Below are 20,053 nucleotides of genomic sequence, written 5' to 3'. Positions count from 1 at the left end.
AAACGTTTGACTAACTGACACTAAATGATACCAAATGTACCTGTTCCGACTTACTTAGTAAGATAACTTCCATTTTTTCCATCCGGATCCACGATAACCTACGCACACCCTCCTGTATACCTTAAATCACCTCTAGATTACTTACAATACCTAATACAATGTAAATGCTATGTAAAATAGTTGTTATACTGCATTGTTTAGGGAATAATGACAAGAAAATAAAGTCTGTACATGATCAAACAACAAGTGCTAGAAGAGCACTTGCGGGTTTTCTCGACTCGCTGTTGGTTGAATTCGTGCATGCGGAACTCGCGGATAAGGAGGGCCGACTGTACTTTTGAACTGTTGACATTTCAGTTTTTGAATTTTTAGTTTTTCATGCTTTACAATTTTCCCTGTTTTTTTGGCCTCTACTGTGAAAAGGAGCATGTGATTCACAAATAAAAATCTCAGTTAAATTGATCAAAATCCTTGGTTGGAGGCTGAATACTTTTTCAAGCCACTGTAGTTACGGGTGATGTCAACTAATCTACAACCACATCACTTACCCATCGAGATTCTACTACTGATAATGCAGGATATGAATGTAGAGTTCTAGTGTGCAAAAGCTAGCATGTTGGGCTTACATTCCATTTGTTCCACATTCAATGCAGTGCATGACATGAATAACCTCGAACTCACTCTGCAACAATACTAACTCAAAGCTGTTGGGGTCAAAAATGCACCATTAACTACCTTGACTTTTCCATTCCTTCTTGTGCTCTAACCCATGCACATATGAACTCGCAGTACTTCATTCATTAGCAGCCAATCCGACACTGTCATCAAAATTGCTGGCAAAGGTGATGATTTTATGGTCTGGCGAACTGACCTCAATCTCACAAAGGCCAGCACTTGGAGACCTTCTATCTCCCTGTGGATTATGACCCCAATGCCCAACATCACGATAATGAAAGGCATTGATCGTGTGGATAGTCAGAAGCTTTTCCCCAGGGCTGAAATGGCTAGCACGAGAGGGCATAGTTTTAAGGTGCTTGGAAGTAGGTACAGTGGAGATGTCAGGGGTAAGTTTTTTTTACGCAAAGAATAGTGAGTGCGTGGAATGGGCCGCGGGCGGCAATGGTGGGAGGCAGAAACAATAGGGTCTTTTAAGAGACTCCTGGATGGCTACATGGAGCTTAGAAAAATAGAGGGCTATGGGTAAAGCCTAAATAGTTCTAAGGTAGAGATATGTCCAGCACAGATTTGTGGGCCGAAGAGCTCGTATTGTGTTGTATGTTTCTATGTTTCTATTAGTTCTTCCTGCCAGTTTCTAGCCTTACGGTGTTCCAAACCCACACAGCCTCCATCTCCTGCTAAAATTCAGAAGTATGACTGCGCTGACAGAATCATTGTTGCAGCCTGTTCTTGGCCCACCAAACCTAATTGTTCCTACATTGACTCTATCCTTTCTTCACTGGTCCAGTGCCTTCCTATTCACTGTATATTGTTCATACCTCTGGTGCCCTCTGTCATTTTGACCATATCCAATTACCTGGTCCCAACAGGTTCATCTTCACCATGAATGTACAATCCCTTTGCACATCCATCCCACATCAGGATGGATGGCCTGAGGGCCCTCTATTTCTTCCTGGAGCAGAGCCTTAAAAACAGTTTCATACCAAACATACTCATTCACTGGCAACTTTGGAATATAGTCTTATTAATACTACTATAATAAGTGTCCTACAAGACAAATGACTCAAAATCAAGAAACAAACATAATAATGTGACAAACTGGAGAAATAACAGATAAATTATCACATTGGACAACTCCTGCTTCAACTCCTCTCACTTTCTCCAGGTCAAAGATATAGCTGTGGGCACCTACAAGGGGGCCAACATATATCTATCTTTGTGTGGGGTATGTGGAACAGTCTTCAGTTCTATCTAACTCTTTGTTGGGTATGTTAATGATTGCTTCCATCCTGCTTCCTATATTCATGAAGAACTTACCAATTTTCATTACTTTTGCTACCAATTTCTACCCTGCCTCATCTTCACACGGATAGACTCCAATTCTTCCCTCCTTTCTCTGAGGCTCAATGAATTTCACTTTTTGATTAAGCAGCTTGCAATCTTAAGGTCAAGAATTACAAATCATAACCGCTGTTCCCTATTTACAAAGTGCTGGGTTACTGATTTGCTGTTGCAACATCTGGATAACTGGGTGACCACCTTTTGGCATCAATGTGGCATTTAAAAGTAAAAATATTTCTAATTCTAATTCCACCACATCATATCTCTGTATATACTTGTCACAACATAACCCTTTTGTAAACCTGGTGACAGCACTTACCTGAAAGGTAAACCCTTGTTTCACACTGTCTACATGGTGGCTGAGGAGTTAGGTGTATCAAGCATTTTCTGTTTTTGGCAGTGGACAGCAATCAAGTCTTTCCAGTAACAAGAAATTGAAAACTTTGAACTGTAGTGTTATTAGTTTGTTTATAACAAATGCCCACAAGACAAATAACTCTACATTAAGAAACAAATAACAGATAAGGTAGCATCGCGACAAACTGGAGAAATGACAGATAAGTGGCTCAGGGTGACAAACCAGAGATGAAAGAAATGTAGAGTCTGATCCACTATTTAATAAACCAGCCTACAGAGCTTCAACAAGTGTAAAAATGGAAAACACCATCAATGATATTTATGTAAAATATCAAGACATCTTCACAATTATACAACATTGTCAATACTTCCCTTACCTAACTGTATTTACTCCGAACAGTTGTCTTCCTCTGTTAATACTCTCTTCTGATATTTCACTGATTTGTCCCTCATGCCTTTTCAAGATCGACACAAATAATGCTCATTTCATACCCACCACTGGCTATATACTGATTCATATCGTTTTCAAGCCAATTGTTGCAATTTCACTTTTGTACCTACTCAAAGGAAGTTTTAAGGGAAATAAATATGAAACAATGTGGCACAGTAGCAAGAATCCTAAAGTCCACCATCTTGATATATTTTGAAAAGGAAACCTTGTAAATCCTTGGAGGATATAACAATGAGAGAATCAAAGTGGCAGAAAATATTATATCTCGTTCATCCTCCTCAAACCTTGGCAAGTAGTAGTTGGCAGGACATGATGATACTGTTGCTTCTTTCCACAGCATGTATATAACTCACAAGATGACTGAGAAAGTAAGAAAGCAAAGAATTCTATGAATGATACATCTGACACTCTGCTAAGTTAGAGGGATGGGTGCCGACAAATGACAGTGAGTAGAGACAGCTGTTGATGCCAGGGAAGAATCAAGAACTTGTATATCCAATTGGTGAGGCGAAAGACTTAACCAACTTCGCAAAAAGATGAATAGTGTTTGCTAACATTTAGAGCAGTATAAAAGTATGCAACATACAATGTTCAAAAGGTTAGTGAGGAAGAGATATCATTAGTGTCTGCATCACATTACTGCTAATCAAACCAATATAACCTTCAATCCCAGTTACAGAGACTCCCAAAATACTTGCAACATCGCTTATGGAAGACTGATCTGCCAAATCACTGGTTTCCTCAGAAACAATCATAAGAACATAGGATGTCATTCAGACATCCAGTCAATTTCAGCATACAACAGATTCCAGTCCACACTGGACACCACTGGATATCATACAAGGAGATCCAAAGGCTGGAACCTCTGCAAACTATTCCAGTAATAGATTGCTGCTCTAAAATCAATGCCTATAGTTCAACAGTAGCCTGATGCAAGAACAGAAAAAAACATGAGTAGTGGTCCTGCTTCTAATTGTGACATTGGCTATGGAATAACCAGCCACTCTTCCTCCGTGACAGTATATCGATGAGATAGCTAGCAGAGCCAGAATGAGGATGAAAGCCTCTTCAATCGTAAATGCATCATTCCAACAGAAATCCATAAAATATCCCTGTCACTGAACCAAAGCATGAAAACAGCATAAGGTCAAACAGTAAGAGTCAAACAGCACAGAAACAGACTCTTGGGTCCAGTACATACACACCATCTATTAGTATATAACTATATTAATCCCCCTCCCTACATTACCTCTATGTCCTCTTATGCTTTGGCTACTTCAATGCCTATTAAGGTGCCTCTTCAATGTTATTATTGTATCTGACTCCATACCTCCACTGGAATCATGTGCAATATCAACCATTCTCCAGGAGAAAAAATTTACCTCTGAACTCACGTCCTTTCACATTTAACCTAAGCTCTCGTTTTGGACAACTGTGAGAAGGTGGTTCTTAATATTTCCCCTATCCATGTCTCTTATAATTTTAAATGCCTCTATCAGATCACACCTCAGTTTCCCTGATCCAGGGAAAACAAATCCAGCCTATCCATCCTCTCTTGAATTTGAGCAACATCCTGATGAATCTTCTCTGCACCCTCTCCAGCACACTAGATTCAATCAAAGGGCACATCAGAGATATTATCTGACAAAAAACTATGCACAAAAATCATATCCAGGGAAACAAAAGTTGGCTATGTTCAGAAGCACACCTGTTTTATTATTGAATACTCCATCATCTGACACTAACAAATTTCTAACAACTTATTAGAAGGGAAAGGTGAAATGGTATTTTCATGAAAACATTGGGAAGTATCAAAGAATATTGTCTGTACAGCAAGTATCATATCAACTTAAAAATGGAGCTATTTGTCAAACCATCAGTTACCCATCAGACTCTCCCAGCTTCTTCGATCATTTTTTTTCTATTCTAATGCTCTTTTATTTTGGTGTATCAAAGAAAGGCAAAATGAGTTAAATGCAGCAATTTTTTTTTTTTTTTTTTTTTTTTTTTTTTACACAAGAAGTTCTGACAGTTTTGCCAATTCTCTGACTAGATATTGACTCCTGGTTTAGCATGCCAAGGCTGATTTGATGATGAACCTGAAAGATATACATGTATTATTCAAGTATCCTGAGCAAAATGTTTTGAACAGTGGAGTACTGTATTGGTTTCCAAGGAGTAAATGTTGCATTAAATAACTTTTTAAAATAAAATAATATTCATTTGGGTTGTTTTAAGCTAAAGTATAACACAGGTGAAGCTTTAAGCATTTACCCCTACATAAGATCATAAATCAACTACAGATGAATGAATAGAAGCCCAAGCTGATAAACATAAAGAGGTGCAGCAAGGCGACGGGCCCAGCTCCCCCACGGCAAGCCAGGACGGAGATAATGAGGGGGAATCGGTGACTCTGTCCTTGATTCTCGGGAGAGATTCGCGAGTTCCGACAAGATAACAGCAAACAGCTGGAAGATATTAAAGCAGAAATAGTAAAAACTAACTCGCAGATAGATGAAGCCGAAGCGAGGATTGTTGGAATTGAAGAGAAGCTACAAAACGCAGAGGAGGTGATAGCAGAAATGCTGAAGCTGCAAGACCAGCTCCAGTGGAAACTAATAGATCAAGAAGGCCGCTCGAGAAGGGAAAATGTGAGGATTTACGGAGTTCCCGAAGGAACTGAAGGTAAACCCGGATTGATGATTCCCTTCGTGGAGAAGCTACTTAGAGAGAACCTTGATATACCGGCCGCAAAAGACCTACAGATAGAAAGAGCTCACCGCGCGTTGGCACCACAGCCTCCAGCAGGCGCCCAGCCCAGATCGATTCTGGTCAAATTTCTCAGTTACAGAACGAAGGAAGAGGTGCTTAAAAGGGCATGGCAAAAGAAAGGTTTCATGTGGAACAACTGTAAAATCAGTTTAGACCACGACTACGCACCGAGGATTCTTGCCAGACGGAATGAATATACGGAAACACAGAGAGTCCTGAAGGAAAACAACATCGGATTCCAGACCTTGTATCCAGCTCGGCTGAGAGTCTTTTACGACGAAGGGACAAAAACTTAACGCTACGGTGGAGGAGGCAACATTGGACCTGGCGGACCGGGGACTACCTATTAAAGTTATCACCCAACCGGAGTCGCTAATGGAGAGGATTCGGCAGAAGTCGTGGCAGTTAGTGGGGCGAGGACGCTCCACACGAACCAGAGTGTCAAACTACAAGGAAAAGCTGCAAATATTCAGACGCGAATGTACAGAGAACACAGATTAATTAAGAGAAATGACTGAAAAGAGTAAATCGGACTTAAAGGTAAAATGAAAGCTGGTAGCTGAAAATAAACTAGACGGAATAACTTGAATGATAGCAATATGGTCGAGACATAAATAGGAGAAAATTCTCTATGATTATTCAAACTGCTGAGGGCCCTCTAACACAGGGTGAAGATAGAGGTTATCCCTCTGAACTGAGGCGGGTCGGTGCTCAGGCCTCACTGTGGGAAGTCGGGAAAAATTTTCAAATGTTGCACGTTCAAAAATGTCTAGGGTGTGGTTATATGTCTTGGTTTACTGTTGAGAAGGGATTGCTTACTGTTTGGTTAGAAAAGGAGAGTGTTTTTTTTTCCTACTAGAGAAAAATGCAAACTGAATTGGTAAAAATAACTTCCTATAATGTTAATGGGGTTTTGAATCCAATTAAAAGAAATAAGATTATGTCTAAATTGAAAAAAGAGAGGGGACAAATAGCTTTCCTCCAGGAAACACATATGAGCCAATCTGAACATGGAAAATTAAAAAGAATGGGCTTTAAGCATGTATTTTATTCATCATATAAATTGAGTCACAAAAGAGGGGTAGCTACTTTAATATCAAGTACTCTTAATTATGAACATATTTCAGAGACTAGAGACAAAGAAGGACGGTTCGTAAAAATCACAGGAAGAATAGAAGGTACAGAAATAACATTGCTGAATGTTTATGCTCCTCCAGGTTGTGAATGGTCATTTTTGACCTAATGGTCAGTTCTCAAGGGGTAGTAATTTGTGGAGGGGATTTTAATATTAGATTAAATCCTATATTAGATTCTTCAAGAATAGTTACTCAGAATAAACCTCTGACTCGGAAAGTGAATTCATTGATGGAGGAGTTGGGAATTATAGATGTCTGGAGGGAATTACACCCTACTAGTAAAGATTATACATATTACTCTTTCCCTCATTCAGCCTATTCAAGGATAGACTATTTCTTTATCTTTAATACAGATAGACTCAGGATAAAAAACTGTAATATTGCAACAATTGATCTGTCGGATCATAGCCCAGTCTCTATGTCTCTAATCCTGGAAAGGAAAATGAGGAAAACACTATGGAGGTTAAACTCACATATACTCAATAACCCGAAAGTAATGGAGAGATTAAGGGGAGAAATCAAAGAATATCTAGACCTTAATGACACAGGAGAAACATCACCAGTGATCTTATGGGATACATTGAAAGCTGTACTGAGAGGGAAAATTACTTCCATTACCACTCACATGAAAAAAATCAATGCACAAAAATTAGCAGACCTTCAAGGAAAATTAAAACAACTTCAAGTTGTAGATAGCAACAAAAGTAATTCAAATCGAAAACAGGAAATTAGGAAATTGCAAAGTGAAATTGACGATATTTATACGTTGGAAACTCAAAGAAATTTTCTTTACCTGAGACAAAAGAATTATGAAGTAGGAGGTAAATCAGCTAGATTATTAGCATATAAATTACGAAAACAACAAGCAGACAATACAATTCATAAAATAAAGAATGCAAAGACAAAGCTTGTGGAGAGTACAATAGGGAAAATTCAAGAGAGTCTTGAAACATATTATCAAGAGCTGTACTCCCAACCCTGGGCCCCCAATGAGCCCTATATAGACAGTGCATTGAATTTTTTAGATCTACCTAAACTTACAGATTTACAAAATGAAAGTTTATTAGAACCAGTAACTGTCAAAGAACTGAACGTGGCCATCTCTAGGTTAAAGGCTGGAAAGTCCCCGGGTTCTGATGGATTTACCTCAGAGTGGTACAAGTCCCTGAAGACACAGTTAGCCCCATTACTACTTAACACCTTTAATTGGATCTTGCAGAGAGGAGAAATTCCACCTTCCTGGAGAGAAGCGATTATTTCAGTTATTCCTAAAGAGGGTAAAGATAAACTAGAATGTGGCAATTATCGGCCAATTAGTGTTCTTAACTTAGATTACAAACTATTTACATCTATATTAGCGCACAGATTGGAAAAGCTTTTACCTGGCCTAATCCACTTAGACCAGACTGGATTTATTCAACAAAGACAAACACAGGACAACATAAGGAGAACTCTGCACATATTAGAACAGGTTAATAAGAACAAGACAGAGACAATGGTAGTAGGATTGGACGCTGAGATAGCTTTTGATTCGGTTAGTTGGGCATTCCTATACAGAGTGTTAGGAAGATTAGGCTTTCAAGAAAAGTTTATTAAAGTAATTCAGACTCTATATGACAGCCCTAAAGCCCGAATTAAGATAAATGGGGACCTCTCTGACTCCTTCATCTTAGAGAGAGGCACTAGACAGGGATGCCCAATTTCTCCTCTCCTTTTTGTGCTATATATTGAACCGCTTGCCCAACTAATAAGACAGAGCGAAATCGTAAAAGGTATCAAGGTGGCAGAGATTGAACAGAAAGTGGCGTTATTCGCAGATGATGTTTTGGTCTAACTGAGTGAACCAGAAAAATCATTTATAGGATTGTTTACACTGTTGGATGATTTGGGAAAATATCAGGTTATAAAATAAATGTAAAGAAAATGCAAGTTATGTCCCTAAATTATACACCATCCAAAAAATTGCAGGATACATATGATCTTAAGTGGGAAGCTAAATCATTAAAATATTTAGGAATAACCCTGCCGAAGGATCTTTCAACACTGTCACAGGTAAATTATGGGCCATTAATTTCAGAGATAAAAGCAGATATGCATAGATGGAATCTTATCCCCTTTTTAAGTTTAAATTCAAGGATAAATACTATAAAAATGAATATTCTTCCTCGGTTATTGTATCTTTTCCGTACTTTACCGGTGGAGGTGGATGATAGTCAATTCGGGGAATGGGACAAATGGATTTCCCGCTTCATTTGGCAAGGAAAGAAACCTAGAATTCGATATAACACCTTACAGTTAGGGAAGGAAGGAGGAGGTATGGTTCTTCCTTGCCTGAGAAATTATTTTTATGCCTCACAGATAACCCCTCTGTTATATTGGTGTAATAGGGAATATAAGGCTAGATGGAAGGAAATAGAATTTGGATTAGTTGACAGTTCTCCTGTTCAGGCCTCAATAGCTGACAAAGGATTGATGGCCCAGTTGGAAAAATTTAAAAACGCTTGGATAAGTCTTACATTAAAAGTATGGCAGAAGGTGGTTAATTCATGTGGAATTAATAACATGTTAAAACTCTTTAGATGGTGTGCATATGATACCGAATTCCTTCCCAACAGAGGAGAAAAAAGATTTGAGCTATGGATAAAGAAAGTTCTTACAACCTACCTCTCATTTATAGATAAAAGAGTATTACAAAGTTTCCAAATCCTGCAGGACAAACATGGCCTAGAACATAATGACTTTTTTAGGTACCTTCAAGTACGAAACTATGTTAACCAGAGTTGTAGATATACAGACCTATCAACAGTAGAATTAGAATTTTTCAAGATTCTGAATTCGGCTTGCAGTTCAATACCTAGTAAATCAGTTTCTCGATTATATAATGCACTCTCCCATGCTAAAAATGTAAATACACTGTATATTAAAGAGAAGTGGGAGAAAGAAGCGGGGTTGGTACTTTCAGAGGAGGCTTGGGAGAAAATCTGCAGCTTTCAATGGTCCTCGACTAATTCTTTGACTTGGAGAGAACATTGTTGGAAAAACATTATAAGATACTTCAAGACCCCATATCAGGAAAAATATAAAGATACAAATGTGATGTGTTGGAGAAGGTGCGGCTCCAAGGAGGCAAATCATTTTCATATTTTTTGGGATTGCCCTAAATTAAGTCTATTTTGGGAAGGTATTCATAGAACATTAGTTAAAGTACTTAGGTCCCAGATACCTCTGAACTTTGAGACGCTCTATTTGGGGCATGTATTGTTTCTTGAACAGAAGGAAGATATAAAGTTGCTGCAGGCCCTCTTAGCGGCAAGTAAGAAATCAATCACTAGAAAATGGCTAAATCCAATACCACCTACATTAGAAGATCGGTACGAAATTATCTTGGAAATATTTAAAATGGAAAAGTTGACTTACTCCCTGAGAACTCAAAAAGAAAAATTTTATCAAATCTGGAATAAATGGATTGAATATATAACCCCAATGCGAGCAGACTTTAGATGACTCTCCTAATGATTTATACTGCTCTTCTCATCAACACAGTAATATTGCTAACGTAAGCACCCCTAGTCTAAATGTTTGTTTTTTTTTTGTTTTCTTTTGGAAAATAGAGAATTAACACAAGTAAAGGGAAAGATTTGGGGAAGGGATTAATAAATGAAAAAATTAAGTAAATAAGTACATAGGGATTGGATAATTATGTCTGCAGGCAGGAGCAAGCATGAACAAATTAGGATATAAACACCTACAATGGTTGATAGATAGGCTTATATACAACATTTTGGACCACTGGAAATGGTCCAGAAGGGTTATATGGAAACTATTATTACCATTTTTCTTAACAACTAATTCCATTACTTAGCCTAATAGGTTAGATTTACCACAGTACATAATTATCTATTTAAATGTTTATTTTCCTTTTATATCATCTCAATGTGTACTTAAGAATGTATAAATAATTGTAGTTTTATACATATAAAAAAATGGAAAAGGATATATGTGTGAAAAAAGTACATGATATTTGTGAATTCCTTATCCAAATAAAAATAAAATTTAATAAGAAAAGTGAAAAAGAAAGCCCAAGCATTCTGTGAAGGAACAGATACAGGATTTTTAAAGACATAATTTCATTCCGTATCACTCGTGGGGTTTTACGAATCCTATGATTTATGGAACTGGGTTACCTGAATGCTGTCACTGCACTTCAATGAACAAACTAACAAAGGTACCTGCTATGATGGCAATCATTTAATTAAAACATCTGTGCACTGCAGAAGGACTGAGTGCCCTGCAGCACTACGGCATGAACCCAAGACATACAAGTGGAGAAAAGGAGTGACCCTTTTGGTTCCAGGAACCAAGATACTGTATAACTGTCCTAAAAAAAACCTGAGCCCAGAAAGCTCCCTGCAGCTGAGTGGTTGTTCAGAAGTCCTTTTACAGTTCTTGCTCGTACAGATTCATTGGAAGTATATCTAGTCTATGCAGTTATTTGACAGAACAATACAATAAAATCCTGTTTTTCCAACCACTGCCTGAAACCTTTCTCACTTTGCACACTTATCCAGTTCTCTTTTGAATATGTTTCCACAACTTTTTACAGATTGTCCATTCCAGAACATAGCAACTCACACTTAACATTTAACACTTCCTGCAGCAGCAGACTTTGAAACTGTGTCCTGCTTCTTAAATCCAATGTATTTACTCCATTACAGCGGAGCAAAGGGAATTACAGAGACATGAGAGAGGAGCTGGCCAAAATTGATTGGAAGGGGACGCGAGCAGAGATGATGGCATTTCCAGGGGATATTCAGAAGGTGCAGGACGGATACATCCCAAAGGTGAAGAAGTATTCTAAAGGGAGGATGAGGCAATGGTGGGTAACAAGGGAACTCAAAGACAGCATCAAGACAAAAGATAACATAGTAAAAATAGGTCCAAGTTAGAGGATGAGGAAGATTTAAAAATCAACAAAAGGCAACTAAAGGAAACATACAGAGAGAAAAGGTGAAATACGAAGGTAAGTTTGGCAAAAATATCAGAAAGGATACCATAAGTTTTTCCAGTTATATAAAGAGTAAAAGATTGGTTATTGGAAATAACACTGGAAGGGCAATAATGGGGGACAAAGGAATTTCTGGCCACCAGCAATTTGCCTGAAATTTGAGAGTGTTGGGGGCAGAAGTGAGTGCAGTTGCTATTACTAAGAAGAAGGTGCTTAGGAAGCTGAAAGGTCTGAAGATAGATCAGTCACCTGGACCAGATGGATTACATGTCAATGTTCTAAAAGAGGTGGCTGAGGAGATTGTGGAGGCTTTGGTGATCTTTCAAAAATCCCTAGATTCTGGAATGGTTCTAGAGGACTGGATAATTGCAAATGTCACTCCACTCTTTAAGGTAGTAGGGAGCAGAAGAAAGGAAATTATCAGCCAGTCAACCTGATTTCAGTGGTTGGGAAGATGTCGGGAGTGTTTCCGGGCACTTGGAAGAGCATAATAAAGTAGGCTGAAGTCAGCATAGTCTCCTTGAGAGGAAATCTTGCCTGACAAATCTGTTGAAATTCTTTGAGGAAATAACAGACAGTATAGACAAATGAGAGTGAGTGGATGTTGTTTATTTGGACTTACAGAAGGACATTGACAAGATGCCGCACATAAAGCTGTTTAACAAGAGCCCACGGGATTACTGGAAAGATACTAGCATGGATAGAAGACTGTTGATTGGCAGAAGGCAAAGAGTCGGAATAAAGAGGACTTATTCTGGTCGGCTGCCAGTGACAAGTGGTGTTCCACAGGGGTCAGTATTGGGACTGCACCTTTTCATGTTACACATCAATAATTTGGATGACAGAATTTATAGCTTTGTGGCCAAGTTTGCAGGCAATACAAAGATAGGTAGAGGGGCAGGTAGTGTTGAGGAAGCAGGGAGTCTGCAGAGGGAGTTGGACAGATTGGAAGAACGGGAAAAGCAATACAGATAGAAGTAGATAGTCATGTACTTTGGTAGAAGGAATAAAGGCAAAGACTATTTCCAAACCAGAGAGAACATTCAAAAATCAGAGGTGCAAAGGAACTTGGGAGACCTTGTACAGGATTTCCTAAAGGTTAAGTTGCAGGTTGAGTTCAAGAGGGCTATATTACAAGAGCAAAAATATGATGTTGAGGATTTATAAGGCATTAGTCAGGAGTATTGTGAGCAGGTTTGGACCCCTTATCTAAGAAAGGATGTGCTGGCATTGTAGAAGGTCCAGAGGAAGTTCACGAGAATAATTCCAGGAATGAAAGGGTTAACGTATGAGGAGCATTTCATGGCTCTGAGCCTATATTCGCTGGAGTTTAGAAGAATGGGTGGGGGGGGGGGATGTCATTGAAACCTATCGAGTATTGAAAGGGCTAGACAGAGTAGATGTGGAGAGGATGCTTCCTATAGTGGGTGAGTCTTGGACAAGAGGGCACAGCCTCCTAATGAAAGAACACCTCTTTACGTAAGAGATAAGAAGGAACTTCTTTAGTCACATGGGTGATGATTCTGTGGAATTCATTGCCAACGACAGCTGTGAAGGCCAAGTCATTGAGTATATTTAAAGCAGAGATTGATGGGTTCTTGGTTAGTCAGGGCGTCAGAGGTTACAGGGAGAAGGCAGAAGAATAAGATTGAGAGGGATAGTATATCAGCCACGATGGAATGGTAGAGCAGACCCAATAGGTTGAGTGGCCTAGTTCTGCTCCTCTGTCTTAAGATCTTATAATTTATTATACACTCAGTGGCCACTTTATTGGTACACTTTTCTGGTACTGGCACATTATTAGGTACACCTTTCTCGTACTGGGTAGGACTTTGCACCCAGAACAGTCTGAATACTTCATGGCATGGATTCAACAAGGTGCTGGGGACATTCCTTTGAAATTCCAGTATATGTTGACATGATGGCATCAGGCAGTTGCTGCAGATTCATACTACAAATCTTCTGTTCCACCACATACCAAAGGTGTTCTACTGGACTGAGATTAGGTTACTCTGAAAGCTGTTAGAGTACACCAAACGCAATGTCATGTTCATGGAACCAGCTTGAGGTGACGTGTGCTTTATGACATGACACGCCACCCTGCTGGAAGTATTCATTCGAAGATGGATTGACTGTGACCATAAGAGATACACAAGGTCAACAACGACATTCAGGTAGGTTGTGACAGCTAAAGCATTTAAGTGGAATTAAGGGGCCAAAAGAAACATTCTCCACACCAGCAGTCTAAACCATTGACACCAGGCAGGATGGATCCACATATGCATGTTGTTTACACCGAATTCTGACTCCACCACCAGCAAGTCACAGGAGACACTGAGATTCATCAGAGCATGTAATATTTATCCAATCTTCATCTGTCCAGTTTTGGAGAGCTTGTGCCCACTGTAACCTGAGTTTCCTGTCCTTAGCTGACAAGAGTAGAACCTGGTGTGGTCTTCTGCTGCTATAGCTGATCTGCTTTAATGGTCAATGTGTTGTGGACTTGGAGACGCCCTTTTTTAATGGAATGCACGAATTTGCATGTTATCCTTGCAAATCTTCTCTGTATCACTCCAATTTTAGTATCAGTGCTGCCAAAGTGAGCACCTCTTCACAGTGGGCTCCAGCACATGCTTATTTGAGTTACTGTTGCCTTCCTGTCAGCTTGAACCCGTCTGGCCATTCTCCTCTGACCTCTTGCATTAACAAGGCAGTTTTGCCCACAGAACTGCTGCTCACTGCCTTTTGTTTTTCACATCATTCTCTGTAAACTCTAGAGATTGTTGAGCATGAAAATCCCAAATCAGTACACAAACCACCCTGTCTGGCACCAACAAGCATTCCATGGTCTGGTCACTTACGTCACATTTCTTGCCCGTTCTGATGTTTAATTTTGAAAAAACAACTGAACCTCTTGACCATGTCTGCATGCTTTTATGGACTGAGTTGCTGCCACACGATTGGCTGATTGAATATTTGCATGCAAACAGGTGTAAAAGTGGCCACTGAGTGCATGTCAGAAAGCACAAAAACCCCACTACAGCCCCGGAGAACCTCACATATTCCTCTCGGAAGTCTAAATCTACCATAACTTTTTGATGCAAACACGAGGAAATCTGCAGGTGCTGGAATTTCAAGCAACACACATAAAAGTTGCTGGTGAACGCAGCAGGCCACGCAGCATTTCTAGCAAGAGGTACAGTCAACGTTTCAGGCCGAGGCATAACTTTTTGACTTTGGTTTTCAGTCAATTTTTCATCACTGTTGTATCACTCACTTAATTTACTGTGCTTTAATTTTTGTAATAAATCTATTCAAATGTCTATTTGCAAGGCCAATATCAACCCTTATAATCAACAGTTGCAGTTATATCAGTGTAGTAGATTAAACTAGTCAAACATAAATCCATGCTGACATCTTTGTCATTTTCATCTATAAAGTCTTTAAGTATGAACTGTTTCCATAAAACAGCCTTTTGGCCAATGTGAAGATGTCAAACTAAAAATAATTCAGAATTCACAACTGGAAGCACTTTGACTACTAAGTTCCTCAAACATTAAGAACAAAAAACCTAAAGTCAAAACAATAGATAACCATTCAAATAATTCTGTGTTCCAAAATGTCGTCCAGCAAATATGAATGCATGACACATGTCGGTAAGATAATCACAACATTGTTGGTCAATAAAGGTACTGATGCTAAGTGTCAACACAATGAGGCAATGAAATATGCATTTACCCTCCTATTCCTTGTGCATCAAATACACATATGCTTTCTGAGCATTACAGATCTTGCCCCACCTTTTGTGCGTCATGGATCATATGTTGACCAGAGAGAAGCAGGACAGAAAATTTCCTTTCCTGCAAGTCATTAGTTTCATGGCCACTTTTACTGATCCTAGCATTTTAATTCTAGTTTTTATAATTAACTTAACATTCCCAGCTGTCATGGTCGGGTTTGAACATGCCTCTAGATCAAATTAACCATTATATTACCATGTCCAACAGAAAAATTACAACACTTAATCAATATGGGTCGCCATGGTAACACAGTGATTCACGTGACACTATTGCAGCTTAGGTGTCAGAGTTCAGAGTTTAATTTCAGCGCCGTCTGTAAGGAGCTCAAACATCCTCCCTGTGAACGCATGAGTTTCATCCATGTGCTCAGGTTTCCTCCCACATTCCAAAGATGCACCAGTTAGTAGGTTAATTGGTCATTGTAAATTGTCCTGCAATTAAGGTAGGATTAAACTGTAGGGTGGTGCAGTTCATTAAGGCCAGAAAGGCCTGTTCCGCACTATATCTCTAAACATATAAAATAAACAGAAAGTCTTCCATATTCAGATTAAAGATTAAAATGAAATTTTTAAAACATATACAGAGCACCCACTGTAACATAAAAGAAAGTTAAAACAATAAAAAGACTGCTTCATATTCTGCTGATATTTTGCATGCCATATTTTCACAACTTTTGCAACATAAATTAGAAAGTAAAATTCATACATTACCCACACAACCTTGCTTTCTCCATATTTTAACAGAGGAATCTGCTGCTGCTGAGGCAATCAACAATTTTGGACTTTGATTTTGGCCATTCGTTTCATATATAGCAGTTACAGCACACACAGCTCCAGAATGCCCTCTCAACCAGGTGGATGCTGCAAACTGTATACAACAGTGAACAGTGTTGATGAAGAGGCACAACAATACAGCAATGAGACACTAAGAAACACTGTACAAGCGCAATACATAACTGGAGAACAATTTGTACATCAAGGTCTTTAAATTTGCTCCACTTGGTCAAACAGCATAGGCAGGTCAGTGAAATTAGAGATGCTGTGTGAGTGAGATATTACTTGTTGCAAAACAAATATTCAGGGAAACTTACAGAGTTTATGAAGGTGCATGCCAGGAAGGTGATGAAGAAGGTTTTGGAAATGTATGAAATGATAAAGGTGTCACCAAAGATTTCACTAAAACACCTGAAGGGCAAAGCAAGGAGATAGATGGAGGTCATTATCTTTTCTGGGTTATGTATTCACTTATTAATGAAGCTGGCCTGACGTTACCAAAACCTAATGTCCAGATGGCCGAAACAAGGAAGAATTTTTGAGGACCTCTGGATAAAGGATCTGGAGGAAAACTTTTATTTACCTAGAGGCAGGCAGGAGTGTGCAGAAGAGGTACAATATTGTAAATACACCACTTGGTATACTTCTTATAATGCGGAAATACTTTTCTAAGGGCCACAATATATCACTTCAGAAAAAGAAACTTGAGGAAATTCAAAGACATTGTTTCTAAATTCTGGTACAAAAATTTTTTATGCTATGTTGATTTGTATTTGTCATGTCTGTAATGTAGAATCATACTTTCCTGAAGTATGAGAATCCGATGAAAAAACGTAGATACTTCAAAACCTGAAACTCTTACTTTAGAATTTTGCAACTCCCAAACAATCAGACAGTTATCAGATGCTCCAGACACCAGCTCCACCTCCGGATCTGGAACATAAATATTTGAATTCAGTTCTCAGTAAATTATTCGATTCTAAGCAGAATAAAACAATAGACACAGACCTTAGCTTATTTCCTTGCATCAAACAATTACAGGCAGCCCCTGGGTTACATGGCCAAGTAGTTAAGGCATTCGTCTAGAGATCTGAAGGTCACTAGTTCAAGCCTCAGCTGTGGCAGCGTGTTTGTATCCTTGAGCAAGGCACTTAACCACATATTGCTCTAATGTCTGTGCGAGGAATGGCGCCCCACACAAGACTTCCAATCTGCGCCTTGTAAGGCATGAAAATGCCTGACGCAGGCCTCTCACGGTCTGAGTCAACGTTCCCTCGACGTCCTCATCATCCCCCATCCCCTACCCACCCCCCCCGGGGTTACAAACAAGATCTGTTCCTAAGTCTGTCTTTAAGTCAAATTTGTAGGTAAGTTGGAATAGGTATATATGGTACTTATTTAGCACCAATTAGTCAAATGTTTGTCTTAGTATATAGTATATATTTTATACTACTATATAGTATAATAATATAATATATATTTTATAGTACTATATATAGGCATATTACACTGATTTTGATCGTCTAACCAAATTATCAATATCCTTTCCATTTCAAGTCGGACGTTCTTAACCCGGGGACTTACTGTATAGCAAAACCTTCAGCATCAGATTCTACACCTGGATCACTGATCAACAATATTTATTTTTAAAGTACATTATTCCAGAGCAAACATTGCTTTCAGATCTAAAAAAAAACTTGAAACAACCACTTCCACATTATTGTATACAGTTTTTGGCTCCTTTGTTGCACAGAAATCATGGGAAATGTACCTATAGTCTCCTTTTTTTCCAGAGTAGGCTGCAAGCTCATTATATAAAATTCTGGAAACACATAACAGACAACAGGCTGAAAGGTTGTAACCACTGGTTAAAGATCCAAAGACAGTAAGATTTAAGATGCAATGCTGGCTCTGAAAAAATTCTTTACTCAGCAACTTGTGCACATCTGAAGTTCTCTACATTAAAGTATTGATGATGATATTTAAGGCCTGCATTCCCTACATTTATCCTCTTAAGCCATCCAGTGCCATGGGAAAGTTAAGCAGACATAAAAATTAAATGGAAATCCAAGCACAAGGAACACTAAAACCTGTCTCTTAAGTCCTTATACTCTTGACTAGGTAAGATATAAAATAAAACATCTAAAGGAAAAGTAAAGTTATTCTGAATCTCAAGTTCGTACTCTTGTAATTCACTAAATATTACTCCCAATGATACACTGTTGGAGGCGGGTCTAAGGATTGGGATCCAGTATGACCCAGTTGAGACAAAATGTCCATATGTCTGATGTAAATAACTGTATGAAGTCAGATATTAGTTGGATAATGTATTGGAAATTGCACAAGATATTCTCAAATTAGTCTCGAAGTTTATATTGAATCAAACATATCAAAGGAGATCAGAGCTTCATTATTTGATTAAATTTATTTTTTCTTTTACTTTTTCGATGCTCCTTACTTTTCTAAGCAGTTATGGTTAAACCAGAGTCGTTCTTTATCCAGCTGAGATATTGGCCACAATTTGCTTTCACCTCTATCCTCCCACCACACATGGACAAACAGATACAGAACCACAAGGTCACTTTTACAGTTGCTCAAAACTCCAGAGCCATCATGATTTAGACACCACATCACATTTTATGAATGTTCTTACTGGGAGAGCAAATGAGCAAGGGTGCAGCTTTTAATCAAAGTTAATGGCACTGATGACTGCAAAATCTGAACCGTTAATTAATTCTGACTCAGAACTCATAGGTAAATGTACCCTACTGTGTATTCAAAATACATTGTTCTGGACTGCATAATTCATCAAAATCATTAACAGGCATTAGATTTTTGGCAAATTTAAACAAATACCAAAAAACAAATTCACAAGCATTAGAAACTGTAAACACTGAAGGCCTGAAATAAACAATGCTGGAAAATCTTAACATGCGGCACATCATTCGTGGAAAGCAAAACAGAGTTAACATTCAATTTGAATTGTTAACTGTGTCTCCTTCCTCGGATGCTGTGTTGGCTAATGAATGTTGAGCATTTTGTTTTATTTCAAACACATAAATGATGTCTAAACTATCACAAGAATATTCATCAACGTTTATGGAATTTCTTAGAATCATGCTTTTTCCTCCATAAACACTAATCAGCAAAAATAAAGAATACAGGTCCAGTTTCAAAGTGATAATTCAAGAAAGGTTAATTTGTTCTGCTGTTAAAGCAGTAACAGCAGGAACTATTATAGACCAGATCACGCTGGCTTCATCTCCATGTCCAGAATGGCCACAGTATGATCAGAGACAAGGTGCCTTTCTCCAGTAAAAAAACCACAGGCCACAGCAAATTTGACAACCAGTAAAGCCCCATCTATAACTTCCCAGTTAGAAGTAATAAAAGGCTAAAAATATCTCAAAGCACTTACAAATAAATAAAAACGCAATTTAAAATAAACTGATTATGTTCACATTTAATTCTTTGCCCTACAATCCCTAGTGAAATGAATGAGTGTCTGACTTGACACAAGGTTTGGCCAAGCATAGAGCCCAAATGCTTACCCATTGTAAATGCTGCAGAATCTCAGTCATAATGGACTCCAATGAAATAACCTATGCTATGTCCAGCGACAATCAAACTGGATCTGCCTTTGAAATCTTATAGCTAATCCTAGACTTCCATATTTGATTGGACGTGTATAAAGTCTAGAGCTTACTGCCATTTCAATGACCAGTCTACAGTGGCACTGC

At 38.6% G+C, this 20,053-nt stretch overlaps 1 protein-coding gene across 2 annotated transcripts in view; it reads right to left on the bottom strand.

Moving 5' to 3' along the window:
- The window catches only part of elp2 (elongator acetyltransferase complex subunit 2), a 134,506-nt gene that overhangs the window by 106,810 nt on the left and 7,643 nt on the right, over window positions 1–20,053 (bottom strand). For both annotated transcript variants that reach the window (XM_072253437.1, XM_072253438.1), the window contains exons 3-4: window positions 17,176–17,246; window positions 16,251–16,407 (exon numbers count right to left, since the gene is read on the bottom strand). In XM_072253437.1, the coding sequence (XP_072109538.1) occupies window positions 16,251–16,407; window positions 17,176–17,246 (228 nt within the window). The remainder of the gene's footprint in view (window positions 1–16,250; window positions 16,408–17,175; window positions 17,247–20,053) is intronic.

This window comes from Mobula birostris, chromosome 3 (genome assembly GCF_030028105.1).
Source record: "Mobula birostris isolate sMobBir1 chromosome 3, sMobBir1.hap1, whole genome shotgun sequence".
NCBI lineage: Eukaryota > Metazoa > Chordata > Chondrichthyes > Myliobatiformes > Myliobatidae > Mobula > Mobula birostris.
The sequence above is the reverse complement of the archived record's forward strand: the minus strand, read 5'-3'. Positions and strand labels throughout refer to the sequence as shown.